Source organism: Oncorhynchus mykiss, chromosome 6 (genome assembly GCF_057628025.1).
Source record: "Oncorhynchus mykiss isolate SJ-2025 chromosome 6, ASM5762802v1, whole genome shotgun sequence".
In the NCBI taxonomy this organism is placed as follows: domain Eukaryota; kingdom Metazoa; phylum Chordata; class Actinopteri; order Salmoniformes; family Salmonidae; genus Oncorhynchus; species Oncorhynchus mykiss.
This window is the reverse complement of record NC_143027.1, coordinates 5,416,119-5,433,847: the sequence shown is the minus strand read 5'-3', so window position 1 is coordinate 5,433,847 and position 17,729 is coordinate 5,416,119. Positions and strand designations below refer to the sequence as shown.

The 17,729-nt window shown below is 46.7% G+C and overlaps 1 protein-coding gene across 1 annotated transcript in view; it reads left to right on the top strand.

Annotated features, from left to right (window-relative positions):
- The window catches only part of LOC110525181 (anthrax toxin receptor 2), a 69,988-nt gene that overhangs the window by 16,652 nt on the left and 35,607 nt on the right, over positions 1–17,729 (top strand). Inside the window, exons 6-9 of the mRNA XM_090236874.1 lie at positions 262–411; positions 12,588–12,648; positions 13,939–14,034; positions 16,464–16,533. Coding sequence (XP_090093000.1) covers positions 262–411; positions 12,588–12,648; positions 13,939–14,034; positions 16,464–16,533 — 377 coding nt within the window. The remainder of the gene's footprint in view (positions 1–261; positions 412–12,587; positions 12,649–13,938; positions 14,035–16,463; positions 16,534–17,729) is intronic.

Below are 17,729 nucleotides of genomic sequence, written 5' to 3'. Positions count from 1 at the left end.
TGGCATGAATGTTCAATTCAGAGAGTTACTTGTTGGTATAAAGTTAAAGTTGTTCTGTTTTTTTTCTTCTTTCAATTCAATTCAATTCAATTCAACTCAATTCAATTCAATTCAACTCAATTCAATTCAATTCAATTCAAGGGCTTTATTGGCATGGGAAACATGTGTTAACATTGCCAAAGCAAGTGAGGTAGATAATATATAAAGTGAATATAATATAAAGTGAAATAAACAATAAAACAATATCTTTCTCTAATGCAGGCCAACGATGCAAGGTACTACGGTGCTCGGGTGTACTGTGTTGGTATCAAGGACTTTGACGAGCAACAGCTAGCCGAGGTGGCTGACACCAAAGATCAAGTGTTTCCTGTTAAAGATGGCTTCCATGCACTCAAAGGCATTGTGAATTCAGTAAGAAATGTTCATTTATTCACTGTTTTACTGTGAAGTAGGCGGTGAGTTTTCAAGGCACTACCTTCTTGTGGGAAAAAAAATACCTTTTGTTTGAAGCTTGTAGGTAGCTTAGTGGTTAGAGCGTTGGAATAGTAACCAAAAGGTTGCTAGATCAAATCCCCGAGCTGACAAGGTACAAATCTGTCGTTCTGCCCCTGAACAGGCAGTTAACCCACTGTTTCTAGGCTGTCATTGAAAATAAGAATTTGTTCTTACTGACTTGCCTAGTTAAATAAAGGTAAAATTGGAAAGACTCTCCATTTAGGTAGATGGAAAGAGAGTAGGTAGATGGAAAGAGAGGAGGTAGATGGAAACAGAGTAGATAGTAGGTAGATGGAAAGAGAGTAGTTAGATGGAAAGAGAGAGTAGGTAGATGGAAAGAGAGTAGGTAGATGGAAAGATAGGAGGTAGATGGAAACAGAGTAGATAGTAGGTAGATGGAAAGAGAGTAGGTAGATGGAAAGAGAGGAGGTAGATGGAAACAGAGTAGATAGTAGGTAGATGGAAAGAGAGTAGACAGATGGAAAGAGAGAGTAGGTAGATGGAAAGAGAGAGTAGGTAGATGGAAAGAGAGGAGGTAGATGGAAACAGAGTAGATAGTAGGTAGATGGAAAGAGAGTAGTTAGATGGAAAGAGAGAGTATGTAGATGGAAAGAGAGTAGGTAGATGGAAGGAGAGTAGATAGTAGGTAGATGGAAAGAGAGTAGATAGTAGGTAGATGGAAAGTGAGTAGGTAGATGGAAAGAGAGAGTAGGTAGATGGAAAGAGAGTAGATAGTAGGTAGATGGAAAGAGAGTAGGTACATGGAAAGAGAGTAGGTACAAGGAAAGAGAGAGTAGGTAGATGGAAAGAGAGTAGGTAATAACTGCTTTTTGGCTCTCTGTGTTTCAACATGTAGACAGGAAAGGCTGTGTTTAACCACCTACAGTAACAGAATCCGCGCTGTCCTCAGTGCTGACAGTTAGTCATTGGCAGTGTTTGGGGAAGCTACTCTGAAAATATCGTTTCACCAAGCTACCAATTACTTCACACCGGAATAAGTTACACTAAATCTACCTTTAAGAAAAATAGTTTTTTTTTACTAACATTACTTTGAAAAAGTCCAAACTTCATCCAAACTACTTCATGAAAAAGTATCATGTGTAAATTTGACGTGATACACTACAACTTGCAAGAACATGTCACTTTGGGGTCATATGTTAACAGAATGTGTCATTTAGCCTACTTAAAATCAAATAGAATTCAAGTTCAAGTGAGAATTAGACATGTCTTGATTCTGAAATTGAAAGAAAGTTCTGGTCTACCACACCCATATTTTATTTTTGCAAAGAGAGTAAGTAGTGTGTAGTTCCAGTAGTTAGCTACATGGTAAAACAGTAGTGTGTAGTTCCAGTAGTTAGCTACATGGTAAAACAGTAGTGTGTAGTTCCAGTAGTTAGCTACACCGCTACATGGTAAAACAGTAGTGTGTAGTTCCAGTAGTTAGCTACATGGTAAAACAGTAGTGTGTAGTTCCAGTAGTTAGCTACATGGTAAAACAGTAGTGTGTAGTTCCAGTAGTTAGCGACACTGCTACATGGTAAAACAGTAGTGTGTATTTCCAGTAGTTAGCGACACTGCTACATGGTAAAACAGTAGTGTGTAGTTCCAGTAGTTAGCTACATGGTAAAACAGTAGTGTGTAGTTCCAGTAGTTAGCTACACCGCTACATGGTAAAACAGTAGTGTGTAGTTCCAGTAGTTAGCTACACTGCTACATGGTAAAACAGTAGTGTGTAGTTCCAGTAGTTAGCAACACTGCTACATGGTAAAACAGTAGTGTGTAGTTCCAGTAGTTAGCTACATGGTAAAACAGTAGTGTGTAGTTCCAGTAGTTAGCGACACTGCTACATGGTAAAACAGTAGTGTGTAGTTCCAGTAGTTAGCTACATGGTAAAACAGTAGTGTGTAGTTCCAGTAGTTAGCGACACTGCTACATGGTAAAACAGTAGTGTGTAGTTCCAGTAGTTAGCTACACCGCTACATGGTAAAACAGTAGTGTGTAGTTCCAGTAGTTAGCTACATGGTAAAACAGTAGTGTGTAGTTCCAGTAGTTAGCTACATGGTAACACAGTAGTGTCTAGTTCCAGTAGTTAGCGACACTGCTACATGGTAAAACAGTAGTGTGTAGTTCCAGTAGTTAGCTACATGGTAAAACAGTAGTGTGTAGTTCCAGTAGTTAGCAACACTGCTACATGGTAAACAGTAGTGTGTAGTTCCAGTAGTTAGCTACATGGTAAAACAGTAGTGTGTAGTTCCAGTAGTTAGCTACATGGTAAAACAGTAGTGTCTAGTTCCAGTAGTTAGCGACACTGCTACATGGTAAAACAGTAGTGTGTAGTTCCAGTAGTTAGCTACACCGCTACATGGTAAAACAGTAGTGTGTAGTTCCAGTAGTTAGCTACATGGTAAAACAGTAGTGTGTAGTTCCAGTAGTTAGCGACACTGCTACATGGTAAACAGTAGTGTGTAGTTCCAGTAGTTAGCGACACTGCTACATGGTAAAACAGTAGTGTGTAGTTCCAGTAGTTAGCTACACCGCTACATGGTAAAACAGTAGTGTGTAGTTCCAGTAGTTAGCTACATGGTAAAACAGTAGTGTGTAGTTCCAGTAGTTAGCTACATGGTAAAACAGTAGTGTCTAGTTCCAGTAGTTAGCGACACTGCTACATGGTAAAACAGTAGTGTGTAGTTCCAGTAGTTAGCTACATGGTAAAACAGTAGTGTGTAGTTCCAGTAGTTAGCGACACTGCTACATGGTAAACAGTAGTGTGTAGTTCCAGTAGTTAGCTACATGGTAAAACAGTAGTGTGTAGTTCCAGTAGTTAGCTACATGGTAAAACAGTAGTGTCTAGTTCCAGTAGTTAGCGACACTGATACATGGTAAAACAGTAGTGTGTAGTTCCAGTAGTTAGCTACATGGTAAAACAGTAGTGTGTAGTTCCAGTAGTTAGCTACACCGCTACATGGTAAAACAGTAGTGTGTAGTTCCAGTAGTTAGCTACACCGCTACCTGGTAAAACAGTAGTGTGTAGCTCCAGTAATTAGCTACATCGCTACATGGTAAAACGTGTATTAACTACTGGAAACACTACCTTAATTGTAATTTTGTTCATCTACCACCAAGCTACCGCAACATTTAGTTACATTACTAATTGAACAATAGTGTTTGACCAAAATCGGAAAACACACATTCTCACGCAACCCCTAATCGCTGCAAAGCTCCAAAGTTGCACAATTTTGACCAGCTGATTTACTGTTTGTGTTCCAAAGGAAACACACACACAGAGAGAGAGAGAGAAACAGCATTCTCCAGTGATTAGTAATCTTGGATGCTGCTGGACCTCGCTGGCCTCGTCAGTCCTCACTTGGATTTCTACAATTTGAAATCATCTGTGCAGCTTTCAGCTTTCTGGGACCCACTCTCTCCGCGTGTGCAGTATACAGTGACTTCATGACAAGTGTTCCCGGAAAAATGTGCCTGAATTGAGAGAAGTCAGTACAATTGTAACTTTAGTAAAATGTTATAATTGTTTTGAAATGCCGACTGTTAGTGACTTCATATTCTAATGAAGGCTGTGAAGTACTATGCAACACTGTTGTGGTCATATCCTGTTATGCAGAGGCAGACTGCCCTTCATGTTCAGCATGTAGCAGAGGAAGGCCCAGAAAATGGTGAACGACTCCAGACACCCAAGTCATAGACTGTTCTCTCTGCTACCGCACGACAAGCTGTACCGGAGAGCCAAGTCATAGACTGTTCTCTCTGCTACCTTACGGCAAGCTGTACCGGAGCGCCAAGTCATAGACTGTTCTCTCTGCTACCTTACGGCAAGCTGTACCGGAGCGCCAAGTCATAGACTGTTCTCTCTGCTACCGCATGACAAGCTGTACCGGAGAGCCAAGTCATAGACTGTTCTCTCTGCTACCGCATGACAAGCTGTACCGGAGAGCCAAGTCATAGACTGTTCTCTCTGCTACCGCACGACAAGCTGTACCGGAGAGCCAAGTCATAGACTGTTCTCTCTGCTACCGCACGACAAGCTGTACCGGAGAGCCAAGTCATAGACTGTTCTCTCTGCTACCGCACGACAAGCTGTACCGGAGAGCCAAGTCATAGACTGTTCTCTCTGCTACCGCACGACAAGCTGTACCGGAGAGCCAAGTCATCGACTGTTCTCTCTGCTACCGCACGACAAGCTGTACCGGAGAGCCAAGTCATCGACTGTTCTCTCTGCTACCGCACGACAAGCTGTACCGGAGAGCCAAGTCATCGACTGTTCTCTCTGCTACCGCACGACAAGCTGTACCGGAGAGCCAAGTCATAGACTGTTCTCTCTGACAAGCTGTACCGGAGAGCCAAGTCATAGACTGTTCTCTCTGACAAGCTGTACCGGAGAGCCAAGTCATAGACTGTTCTCTCTGCTACCGCACGACAAGCTGTACCAGAGAGCCAAGTCATAGACTGTTCTCTCTGCTACCGCACGACAAGCTGTACCGGAGAGCCAAGTCATAGACTGTTCTCTCTGCTACCGCACGACAAGCTGTACCGGAGAGCCAAGTCATCGACTGTTCTCTCTGCTACCGCACGACAAGCTGTACCGGAGAGCCAAGTCATAGACTGTTCTCTCTGCTACCGCACGACAAGCTGTACCGGAGAGCCAAGTCATAGACTGTTCTCTCTGCTACCGCACGACAAGCTGTACCGGAGAGCCAAGTCATAGACTGTTCTCTCTGCTACCGCACGACAAGCTGTACCGGAGAGCCAAGTCTAGGTCCAAAAGGCTGCTTAACAGCTTTTATCCCCAAGCAATAAGACTGCTGAATAATTAATCAAGTGGCCACTTTGACTTTTTATATTGACGTACACCCCTGTGTTTTGTACACTGCTGCTACTCTGTTTATTATCTATGTACAGTCACTTTACCCCCACCTACATGTACAGATTACCTCAACTAACCTGTACTACTGTTTATTATCTATGTACAGTCACTTTACCCCTACCTACATGTACAGATTACCTCAACTAACCTGTACTACTGTTTATTATCTATGTACAGTCACTTTACCCCTACCTACATGTACAGATTACCTCAACTAACCTGTACTACTGTTTATTATCTATGTACAGTCACTTTACCCCTACCTACATGTACAGATTACCTCAACTAACCTGTACTACTGTTTATTATCTATGTACAGTCACTTTACCCCCACCTACATGTACAGATTACCTCAACTAACCTGTACTACTGTTTATTATCTATGTACAGTCACTTTACCCCTACCTACATGTACAAATTACCTCAACTAACCTGTACTACTGTTTATTATCTATGAACAGAATACCTCAACTAACCCGTACCCCCGCACACTGACTCTGTACCGGTACCCCCTGTATATAGCCTATATAGCCTCCACACTGACTCTGTACCTGTACCCCTGTATATAGCCTCCACATTGACTCTGTACCGGTGCCCCCTGTATATAGTCTCCACATTGACTCTGTACCGGTACTCCCTGTATATAGCCTCCACATTGACTCTGTACCGGTACCCCCTGTATATAGTCTCCACATTGACTCTGTACCGGTGCCCCCTGTATATAGCCTCCACACTGACTCTGTACCGATACCCCCTGTATATAGTCTCCACATTGACTCTGTACCGGTACCCCCTGTATATAGCCTCCACATTGACTCTGTACCGGTACCCCCTGTATATAGTCTCCACATTGACTCTGTACTGGTACCCCCTGTATATAGTCTCCACATTGAATCTGTACCGATACCCCCTGTATATAGTCTCCACATTGACTCTGTACCGATACCCCCTGTATATAGTCTCCACATTGACTCTGTACCGATACCCCCTGTATATAGTCTCCACATTGACTCTGTACCGGTACCCCCTGTATATAGTCTCCACATTGACTCTGTACCGATACCCCCTGTATATAGCCTCCACATTGACTCTGTACCGGTACCCCCTGTATATAGCCTCCACATTGACTCAGTACCGTAACACCCTGTATATAGCCTCCACATTGACTCTGTACCGATACCCCCTGTATATAGCCTCCACATTGACTCTGTACCGATACCCCCTGTATATAGTCTCAACATTGACTCTGTACCGATACCCCCTGTATATAGCCTCCACATTGACTCTGTACGATACCCCCTGTATATAGCCTCCACATTGACTCTGTACCGTAATACCCTGTATATAATCTCCACATTGACTCTGTACCGGTACCCCCTGTATATAGCCTCCACACTGACTCTGTACCGATACCCCCTGTATATAGCCTCCACATTGACTCGGTACCCCCTGTATATAGTCTCCACATTGACTCTGTACCGGTACCCCCTGTATATAGCCTCCACATTGACTCTGTACCGGTACCCCCTGTATATAGCCTCCACATTGACTCTGTACCCCCTGTATATAGCCTCCACATTGACTCTGTACCGGTACCCCCTGTATATAGCCTCCACATTGACTCTGTACCGGTACCCCCTGTATATAGCCTCCACACTGACTCTGTACCGTAATACCCTGTATATAGTCTCCATATTGACTCTGTACCGGTACCCCCTGTATATAGCCTCCACATTGACTCTGTACCGATACCCCCTGTATATAGCCTCCACATTGACTCTGTACCGGTTCCCCCTGTATATAGCCTCCACATTGACTCTGTACCGGTACCCCCTGTATATAGCCTCCACATTGACTCTGTACCGATACCCCCTGTATATAGCCTCCACATTGACTCTGTACCGATACCCCCTGTATATAGCCTCCACATTGACTCTGTACCGGTACCCCCTGTATATAGCCTCCACATTGACTCTGTACCGGTACCCCCTGTATATAGCCTCCACATTGACTCTGTACCGGTACTCCCTGTATATAGCCTCCACATTTACTCTGTACCGGTACCCCCTGTATATAGCCTCCACATTGACTCTGTACCGGTACCCCCTGTATATAGCCTCCACATTGACTCTGTACCGTAATACCCTGTATATAGCCTCCACATTGACTCTGTACCGTAATACCCTGTATATAGCCTCCACATTGACTCTGTACCGTAATACCCTGTATATAGCCTCCACATTGACTCTGTACCGTAATACCCTGTATATAGCCTCCACATTGACTCTGTACCGTAACACCCTGTATATAGCCTCCACATTGACTCTGTACCGTAACACCCTGTATATAGCCTCCACATTGACTCTGTACCGTAATACCCTGTATATAGCCTCCACATTGACTCTGTACCGTAACACCCTGTATATAGCCTCCACATTGACTCTGTACCGTAACACCCTGTATATAGCCTCCACATTGACTCTGTACCGTAATACCCTGTATATAGCCTCCACATTGACTCTGTACCGTAATACCCTGTATATAGCCTCCACATTGACTCTGTACCGTAATACCCTGTATATAGCCTCCACATTGACTCTGTACCGGTACCCCCTGTATATAGCCTCCACATTGACTCAGTACCGTAACACCCTGTATATAGCCTCCACATTGACTCTGTACCGATACCCCCTGTATATAGCCTCCACATTGACTCTGTACCGATACCCCCTGTATATAGTCTCAACATTGACTCTGTACCGATACCCCCTGTATATAGCCTCCACATTGACTCTGTACCGATACCCCCTGTATATAGCCTCCACATTGACTCTGTACCGTAATACCCTGTATATAATCTCCACATTGACTCTGTACCGGTACCCCCTGTATATAGCCTCCACACTGACTCTGTACCGATACCCCCTGTATATAGCCTCCACATTGACTCGGTACCCCCTGTATATAGTCTCCACATTGACTCTGTACCGGTACCCCCTGTATATAGCCTCCACATTGACTCTGTACCGGTACCCCCTGTATATAGCCTCCACATTGACTCTGTACCCCCTGTATATAGCCTCCACATTGACTCTGTACCGGTACCCCCTGTATATAGCCTCCACATTGACTCTGTACCGGTACCCCCTGTATATAGCCTCCACACTGACTCTGTACCGTAATACCCTGTATATAGTCTCCATATTGACTCTGTACCGGTACCCCCTGTATATAGCCTCCACATTGACTCTGTACCGATACCCCCTGTATATAGCCTCCACATTGACTCTGTACCGGTTCCCCCTGTATATAGCCTCCACATTGACTCTGTACCGGTACCCCCTGTATATAGCCTCCACATTGACTCTGTACCGATACCCCCTGTATATAGCCTCCACATTGACTCTGTACCGATACCCCCTGTATATAGCCTCCACATTGACTCTGTACCGGTACCCCCTGTATATAGCCTCCACATTGACTCTGTACCGGTACCCCCTGTATATAGCCTCCACATTGACTCTGTACCGGTACTCCCTGTATATAGCCTCCACATTTACTCTGTACCGGTACCCCCTGTATATAGCCTCCACATTGACTCTGTACCGGTACCCCCTGTATATAGCCTCCACATTGACTCTGTACCGTAATACCCTGTATATAGCCTCCACATTGACTCTGTACCGTAATACCCTGTATATAGCCTCCACATTGACTCTGTACCGTAATACCCTGTATATAGCCTCCACATTGACTCTGTACCGTAATACCCTGTATATAGCCTCCACATTGACTCTGTACCGTAACACCCTGTATATAGCCTCCACATTGACTCTGTACCGTAACACCCTGTATATAGCCTCCACATTGACTCTGTACCGTAATACCCTGTATATAGCCTCCACATTGACTCTGTACCGTAATACCCTGTATATAGCCTCCACATTGACTCTGTACCGTAATACCCTGTATATAGCCTCCACATTGACTCTGTACCGTAACACCCTGTATATAGCCTCCACATTGACTCTGTACCGTAACACCCTGTATATAGCCTCCACATTGACTCTGTACCGTAATACCCTGTATATAGCCTCCACATTGACTCTGTACCGTAACACCCTGTATATAGCCTCCACATTGACTCTGTACCGTAACACCCTGTATATAGCCTCCACATTGACTCTGTACCGTAACACCCTGTATATAGCCTCGTTACTGTTATGTAATTTTATTTTCTTACTTTTTATTTTTTTTATTTTGTTTATTTAGTAAATATCTTCTTAAATCTATGCGTAGTAGACCTTAACCGTGAAATGATTACTTACAATCTCTTAACCACCAATGCATTTCAAGAAATAGAGATAAGAAAATATTTACCAAATAAACTAAAGTAATACAATTGTATGAAATCAAAAAGTAAATAAACAATAAAATGAATTGTTGTATCAATAGTAAATGCTCTCTCCACTTCGGATTCAAGTTTTTTTTGCGGTGACATCCGAGAAGAGGGGTCCAAGTGCCAAATATTTTCAGTTAATATGAACATTTTCCCCCATTGTGTAGGATGGAGTTGCATAGTTTGTCCTCTGTTGATTTATTGGTAAAGTAGGAGATAGTCTGTCTGACAGTGGGCTCACATAGAAGGCCTTTCTATATGATAATGCCATCTGTACGACAGTGGGCTCACATAGAAGGCCTTTCTATATGATAATGCCATCTGTACGACAGTGGGCTCACATAGAAGGCCTTTCTATATGATAATGCCATCTGTACGACAGTGGGCTCACATAGAAGGCCTTTCTATATGATAATGCCATCTGTACGACAGTGGGCTCACATAGAAGGCCTTTCTATACGATAATGCCATCTGTACAACAGTGGGCTCCCATAGAAGGCCTTTCTATATGATAAAGCCATCTGTACGACAGTGGGCTCACATAGAAGGCCTTTCTATATGATAATGCCATCTGTACGACAGTGGGCTCACATAGAAGGCCTTTCTATATGATCCTGTAGATCTCTCTCTCCTCTCTCTCCCCTACTCCTCCCTCCCGTAGGTCCCTCTCTCCCCCCACATAGCTCCCTCTCTCTCCTCTCTCTCCCCTACTCCTCCCTCCCGTAGGTCCCTCTCTCCCCCCACATAGCCCCCTCTCTCTCCTCTCTCTCCCCTACTCCTCCATCCCGTAGGTCCCTCTCTCCCTCCACATAGCTCCCTCTCTCTCCTCTCTCTAACTCTACTCCTCGCTCCCGTAGATCCCTCTCTCCTCTCTCTCCTCTCTCCCGTACTCCTCCCTCCCGTAGGTCCCTCTCTCCCCCCAAATAGCTCCCTCTCTCTCCTCTCTCTCCCCTACTCCTCCCCCCCGTAGGACTCTCTCTCCTCTCTCTCCACTACTCCTCCCTCCCTTAGGTCCCTCTCTCCCCCCACATAGCTCCCTCTCTCTCCTCTCTCTCCCCTACTCCTCCCTCCCGTAGGTCTCTCTCCTCTCTCTCCCCTACTCCTCCCTCCCTTAGGTCCCTCTCTCCCCCCACATAGCTCCCTCTCTCTCCTCTCTCTCCCCTACTCCTCCCTCCCGTAGGTCCCTCTCTCCCCCCACATAGCTCCCTCTCTCTCCTCTCTCTCCCCTACTCCTCCCTCCCGTATGTCTCTCTTCCCCCCCCACATAGCTCCCTCTCTCTCCTCTCTCTCCCCTACTCCTCCCTCCCGTAGGTCCCTCTCTCCCCCCACATAGCTCCCTCTCTCTCCTCTCTCTCCCCTACTCCTCCCTCCCGTAGGTCCCTCTCTCCCTCCACATAGCTCCCTCTCTCTCTTCTCTCTCCCCTACTCCTCCCTCCCGTAGGTCCCTCTCTCCTCTTTCTCCCCTACTCCTTCCTCCCATAGGTCCCTCTCTCCCTCCACATAGCTCCCTCTCTCTCCTCTCTCTAACCCTATTCCTCCCTCCCGTAGGTCCCTCTCTCTCCTCTCTCTCCCCTACTCCTCCCTCCCGTAGGTCCCTCTCTCTCCTCTCTCTCCCCTACTCCTCCCTCCCGTAGGTCCCTCTCTCCCCCCACATAGCTCCCTCTCTCTCCTCTCTCTAACCCTATTCCTCCCTCCCGTAGGTCTCTCTCTCCTCTCTCTCCCCTACTCCTCCCTCCTGTAGATCTCTCTCTCCTCTCTCTCCCCTACTCCTCCCTCCCGTAGGTCCCTCTCTCTCCCCTACTCCTCCCCCCTGTTGGTCCCTCTCTCCCCCCACATAGCTCCCCCTCTCCTCTCTCTCCCCTACTCCTCCCTCCCGTAGGTCTCTCTCTCCTCTCTCTCCCCTACTCCTCCCTCCCGTATGTCCCTCTCTCCCCCCACATAGCTCCCTCTCTCTCCTCTCTCTCCCCTACTCCTCCCTCTCGTAGGTCCCTCTCTCCCCCCACATAGCTCCCTCTCTCTCCTCTCTCTCCCCTACTCCTCCCTCCCGTAGGTCCCTCTCTCCCCCCACATAGCTCCCTCTCTCTCCTCTCTCTCCCCTACTCCTCCCTCCCGTAGGTCCCTCTCTCCCCCCACATAGCTCCCTCTCTCCTCTCTCTCCCCTACTCCTCCCTCCCGTAGGTCTCTCTCTCCTCTCTCTCCCCTACTCCTCCCTCCCGTAGGTCCCTCTCTCCCCCCACATAGCTCCCTCTCTCTCCTCTCTCTCCCCTACTCCTCCCTCCCGTAGGTCCCTCTCTCCCCCCACAAAGCTCCCTCTCTCCTCTCTCTAACCCTACTCCTCCCTCCCGTAGGTCCCTCTCTCCCCCCACATAGCTCCCTCTCTCTCCTCTCTCTAACCCTACTCCCTCCCGTAGGTCCCTCTCTCCCCCCACATAGCTCCCTCTCTCTCCTCTCTCTAACCCTACTCCTCCCTCCCGTAGGTCCCTCTCTCCCCCCACATAGCTCCCTCTCTCCTCTCTCTAACCCTACTCCTCCCTCCCGTAGGTCCCTCTCTCCCCCCACATAGCTCCCTCTCTCTCCTCTCTCTAACCCTACTCCTCCCTCCCGTAGGTCCCTCTCTCCCCCCACATAGCTCCCTCTCTCTCCTCTCTCTAACCCTACTCCTCCTTCCCGTAGGTCCCTCTCTCCCCCACTCATCTTTGTCTCTTCCATTCCTCCCCGTCTATCACTCCTCTCCCCCTCGATCCATCTCTTCCCCCAGTCTTCTGAACTCTCTAAAGTCTCGTCTAATGTCATCGTATCCATTCCGTTCTGCAGATATTAAAGCAGTCCTGTACAGAGATCCTGACAGTGGAGCCTTCCAGTGTCTGTGTGAACCGTAAGTGTTGTTGTTGTTTGTGGGAGTGTGTTGTGTTGCATCACGGGCACTCCCAGCGCAGGGCCTGTATTTATGTTCCATTGCTGGTCATAAAGACTGACGTCCTGCGTTTGTGTGTCCTTAGTGTTGTCTAGTGTGTGTCCTTAGTGTTGTCTAGTGTGTGTGTCCTTAGTGTTGTCTAGTGTGTGTGTCCTTAGTGTTGTCTAGTGTGTGTGTCCTTAGTGTTGTCTAGTGTGTGTGTCCTTAGTGTTGTCTAGTGTGTGTGTCCTTAGTGTTGTCTGGTGTGTGTCCTTAGTGTTATCTAGTGTGTGTGTCCTTAGTGTTGTCTAGTGTGTGTGTCCTTAGTGTTGTCTAGTGTGTGTGTCCTTAGTGTTGTCTAGTGTGTGTCCTTAGTGTTGTCTAGTGTGTGTGTCCTTAGTGTTGTCTAGTGTGTGTGTCCTTAGTGTTGTCTAGTGTGTGTCCTTAGTGTTGTCTAGTGTGTGTGTCCTTAGTGTTGTCTAGTGTGTGTCCTTAGTGTTGTCTAGTGTGTGTCCTTAGTGTTGTCTAGTGTGTGTCCTTAGTGTTGTCTAGTGTGTGTGTCCTTAGTGTTGTCTAGTGTGTGTCCTTAGTGTTGTATAGTGTGTGTGTCCTTAGTGTTGTCTAGTGTGTGTGTCCTTAGTGTTGTCTAGTGTGTGTCCTTAGTGTTGTCTAGTGTGTGTGTCCTTAGTGTTGTCTAGTGTGTGTGTCCTTAGTGTTGTCTAGTGTGTGTCCTTAGTGTTGTCTAGTGTGTGTGTCCTTAGTGTTGTCTAGTGTGTGTCCTTAGTGTTGTCTAGTGTGTGTCCTTAGTGTTGTCTAGTGTGTGTCCTTAGTGTTGTCTAGTGTGTGTGTCCTTAGTGTTGTCTAGTGTGTGTCCTTAGTGTTGTATAGTGTGTGTGTCCTTAGTGTTGTCTAGTGTGTGTGTCCTTAGTGTTGTCTAGTGTGTGTCCTTAGTGTTCCTAGGCCGTCATTGAAAATAAGAATTTGTTCTTAACTGACTTGCCTGGTTAAATAAAAGGTTAGTGTGTGTGTCCTTAGTGTTGTACAGTGTGTGTGCTTTGTGTTGTCTAGTGTGTGTGTCCTTAGTGTTGTACAGTGTGTGTGTCCTTAGTGTTGTTCAGTGTGTGTGTGTGTGTGTGTCTGTCTGTGTGTATGTATTTGTGTGTGTTTCTGTGTGTGTGTGTGTGTGTGTGTGTGTGTGTCTGTGTGTGTGTGTGTGTTTCGTCCCGAGTTCCCTCTCCCCACTTTCTCCTCTATTTTGTTTACATGACACAGAGTCGTTTGACATCGTGCTTCGAGGGAACGGCTTCTCTGTGGGACGAGGCAACGGCGGGGTCGTCTGTAGCTTCATGGTGGGCCAGCAGATCTACAGTAAGTAAACACACACACACCCACACACAAACCATGTGGTACCTACTGTATAGCCATCTAGAAGAGAAACACACGCAGGACGTAGCTGGGTGATGTATTTTCCTGTTGGGATCATGCAGTCTGTTCTGTCAACAAATAGACTTCTCAGGAAGAGAACTACATTGGAAGGGAACTATATTGGCCACATCTAGCCACATCTAGCCACATCTAGCCACATCTAGCCACATCTAGCCAAGCCTTCATTTTGGTGGAACTCTCTCTCTAAAGTTATTTCTGATTCTTCAGCAGTGGATTAAAATAGTTTCCATAGTTTCCACATACGCACACACACACACACACACACACACACACACAGAAAAACAGAAACACACACACACACACACACACACACACACACACACACACACACACACACACACACACACACACACAGAAACACACACACACAGACACACACACGTCTACTGACTGACTAGCAGGCCTGTCCTGTCTGTGCCATGGGTTGTGACACATGTACTGACTGACTAGCAGGTTGTCCACAATGTGATTCCACTCATAGCCAAGATGCCTTCACGTGTTTTATATCTGCATACAAAGCATTCCCCCGGACAGGGACGCTTGGCAGCTGTCAGTCACTAGAGAACATTTAGTCTGTCAGCAAACCTAATCTAGATGGCTGCTACTCCTCCTAATCTAGATGGCTGCTACTCCTCCTAATCTAGATGGCTGCTACTCCTCCTAATCTAGATGGTTGCTACTCCTCCTAATCTAGATGGCTGCTACTCCTCCTAATCTAGATGGCTGCTACTCCTCCTAATCTAGATGGCTGCTACTCCTCCTAATCTAGATGGCTGCTACTCCTCCTATCTAGATGGCTGCTACTCCTCCTAATCTATATGGCTGCTACTCCTCCTAATCTAGATGGCTGCTACTCCTCCTAATCTAGATGGCTGCTACTCCTCCTAATCTAGATGGCTGCTACTCCTCCTAATCTAGATGGCTGCTACTCCTCCTAATCTAGATGGCTGCTACTCCTCCTAATCTAGATGGCTGCTACTCCTCCTATCTAGATGGCTGCTACTCCTCCTAATCTAGATGGCTGCTACTCCTCCTAATCTAGATGGCTGCTACTCCTCCTAATCTAGATGGCTGCTACTCCTCCTAATCTAGATGGCTGCTACTCCTCCTAATCTAGATGGCTGCTACTCCTCCTAATCTAGATGGCTGCTACTCCTCCTAATCTAGATGGCTGCTACTCCTCCTAATCTAGATGGCTGCTACTCCTCCTAATCTAGATGGCTGCTACTCCTCCTAATCTAGATGGCTGCTACTCCTCCTAATCTAGATGGCTGCTACTCCTCCTAATCTAGATGGCTGCTACTCCTCATAATCTAGATGGCTGCTACTCCTCCTAATCTAGATGGTTGCTACTCCTCCTAATCTAGATGGCTGCTACTCCTCCTAATCTAGATGGCTGCTACTCCTCCTAATCTAGATGGCTGCTACTCCTCCTAATCTAGATGGTTGCTACTCCTCCTAATCTAGATGGTTGCTACTCCTCCTAATCTAGATGGCTACTACTCCTCCTAATCTAGATGGCTGCTACTCCTCCTAATCTAGATGGCTGCTACTCCTCCTAATCTAGATGGTTGCTACTCCTCCTAATCTAGATGGCTACTACTCCTCCTAATCTAGATGGCTGCTACTCCTCCTTTTCCTCCTCCCTTTCTACCTCTCACTCCTCTCCCCTTCTCCTTCTCTCTCTGCCCCTCTATTAATTCCCCTCTCTACTCCTCTCTACCCCTCTCATCCTCTCTACTCCTCTCTACCCCTCTCATCCCCTCTACTCCTCTCTACTCCTCTCTACTCCTCTCTACTCCTCTCATCCCCTCTCCTCCCCTCTACTCCTCTCTACTCCTCTCTACCCCTCTCATCCCCTCTACTCCTCTCTACTCCTCTCTACCCCTCTCATCCCCTCTACTCCTCTCTACTCCTTTCTACCCCTCTCATCCCCTCTACTCCTCTCTACTCCTCTCTACTCCTCTCTACTCCTCTCATCCCCTCTCCTCCCCTCTACTCCTCTCTACTCCTCTCTACCCCTCTCATCCCCTCTACTCCTCTCTACTCCTCTCTACCCCTCTCATCCCCTCTACTCCTCTCTACTCCTCTCATCCCCTCTCCTCCCCTCTACTCCTCTCTACTCCTCTCATCCCCTCTCCTCCCCTCTACTCCTCTCTACTCCTCTCTACCCCTCTCATCCCCTCTACTCCTATCTACTCCTCTCTCCTTTCCTCTACCCCTTCTCATCCCCTCTCATCCCCTTTTTTCCTGATGACAAATGTCTGCCTGTTACACATCTTTTATAATGTGTCCTGTCTGTGTGTGTGTCAGGTAGTGTACAAGGGGGCTCATTCAATTCTCTTTTCCAGACAGGAAACCAAGCGTTGTGCAGAACGATTATCTCCTGTGTCCTGCACCGGCGCTGTATGAGGTCGGAGCGTAAGTAGCCAATGGGAAGGTGGTTCTATAAAGTGTGTGTGTGTGTGTGTGTGTGTGTAGCGGGGACGGCAGACCTAATATATAACATAGGCTTTTCCTCTCTCATGGGTTTAATCATCAGCAACGACAACCCCTGATACTGATGCTCTCTCTAATCCAATCTACAAAAAAAAAAAAATATATATATATATATAGTACGATTACAAGTAGCAGTTGGAAAACGATTTGGTCCTGAAGTTATCGCAAGAATCAAAACTCAGAAAGATTGTTTGCGTTCCGTAAGATTGATAGATTTATAGCGAGTCGATCTTCTCCAAAATCTCGACGGTAACACCATCTCCAATCATCCACTCAGATTATAATCCAAACTGCCAGTGATAACATGTGTTGCACCATTGTCCTGTGGTATTCAAGTTTCAATGTAGACGTAACCTTAATTATAGAGTACACTGGACCAGGGTCCGTATTCACAGAGCTTCAGATGAAGGACTGCTAATCTCAGAACAGTTTTGCCTGTTTCATCGTTTAATTTGTATTTTTAACTCAGCAAATCCGTTAAGAACAAATTCTTATTTGTGATGACGGCCTAGGAACAGTGGGTTTAACTGCCTTGTTCAGGGGCAGAACGACAGATTTTTTTACCTTGTCAGCTCGGGGGATTCAATCGAACAACCTTTCGGTTACTGGCCCAACGCTCTAACCACTAGGCTCCCTGCCGTGAAGACTAGGAGGGATCCTAGAACAGCGCTCCTACTCTGAAACTCTTTGTGAACATCTGACAGAACCTGAACTTCTCCTGCTCCTGTCATCTGAAGAGTCTTTCTTAATGAACTGTTGGCATGGCCACGGTGACCCATTAAGTAGGTAGACCTGCTAGACGTGGTACAGCGGGCCGGGGTTGGCCGGGGTTGGCCGGGGGTTGGCCGGGGGTTGGCCGGGGGTTGTGGGTAAACACATCTGGTTAGGGGGCTTTAAAGAGACGTGCGACAGATGCAGCGATTCCCTTCTCCACACTCTCTCCATTTAAATAATTCACTGTGCTACTGTGACAATCCCCTTTTCCTGCCCATCCCTGCCCCCCCTCCCCCCTCCCACTGCATCATGGGAATCATGGAACATCTGAAGGTTCTGTCTCCGACTCCGTTCCGTCCATCTGTTTGCCTCCGCTTCGTCAGAAGCACCAATGTCAGTGTTGA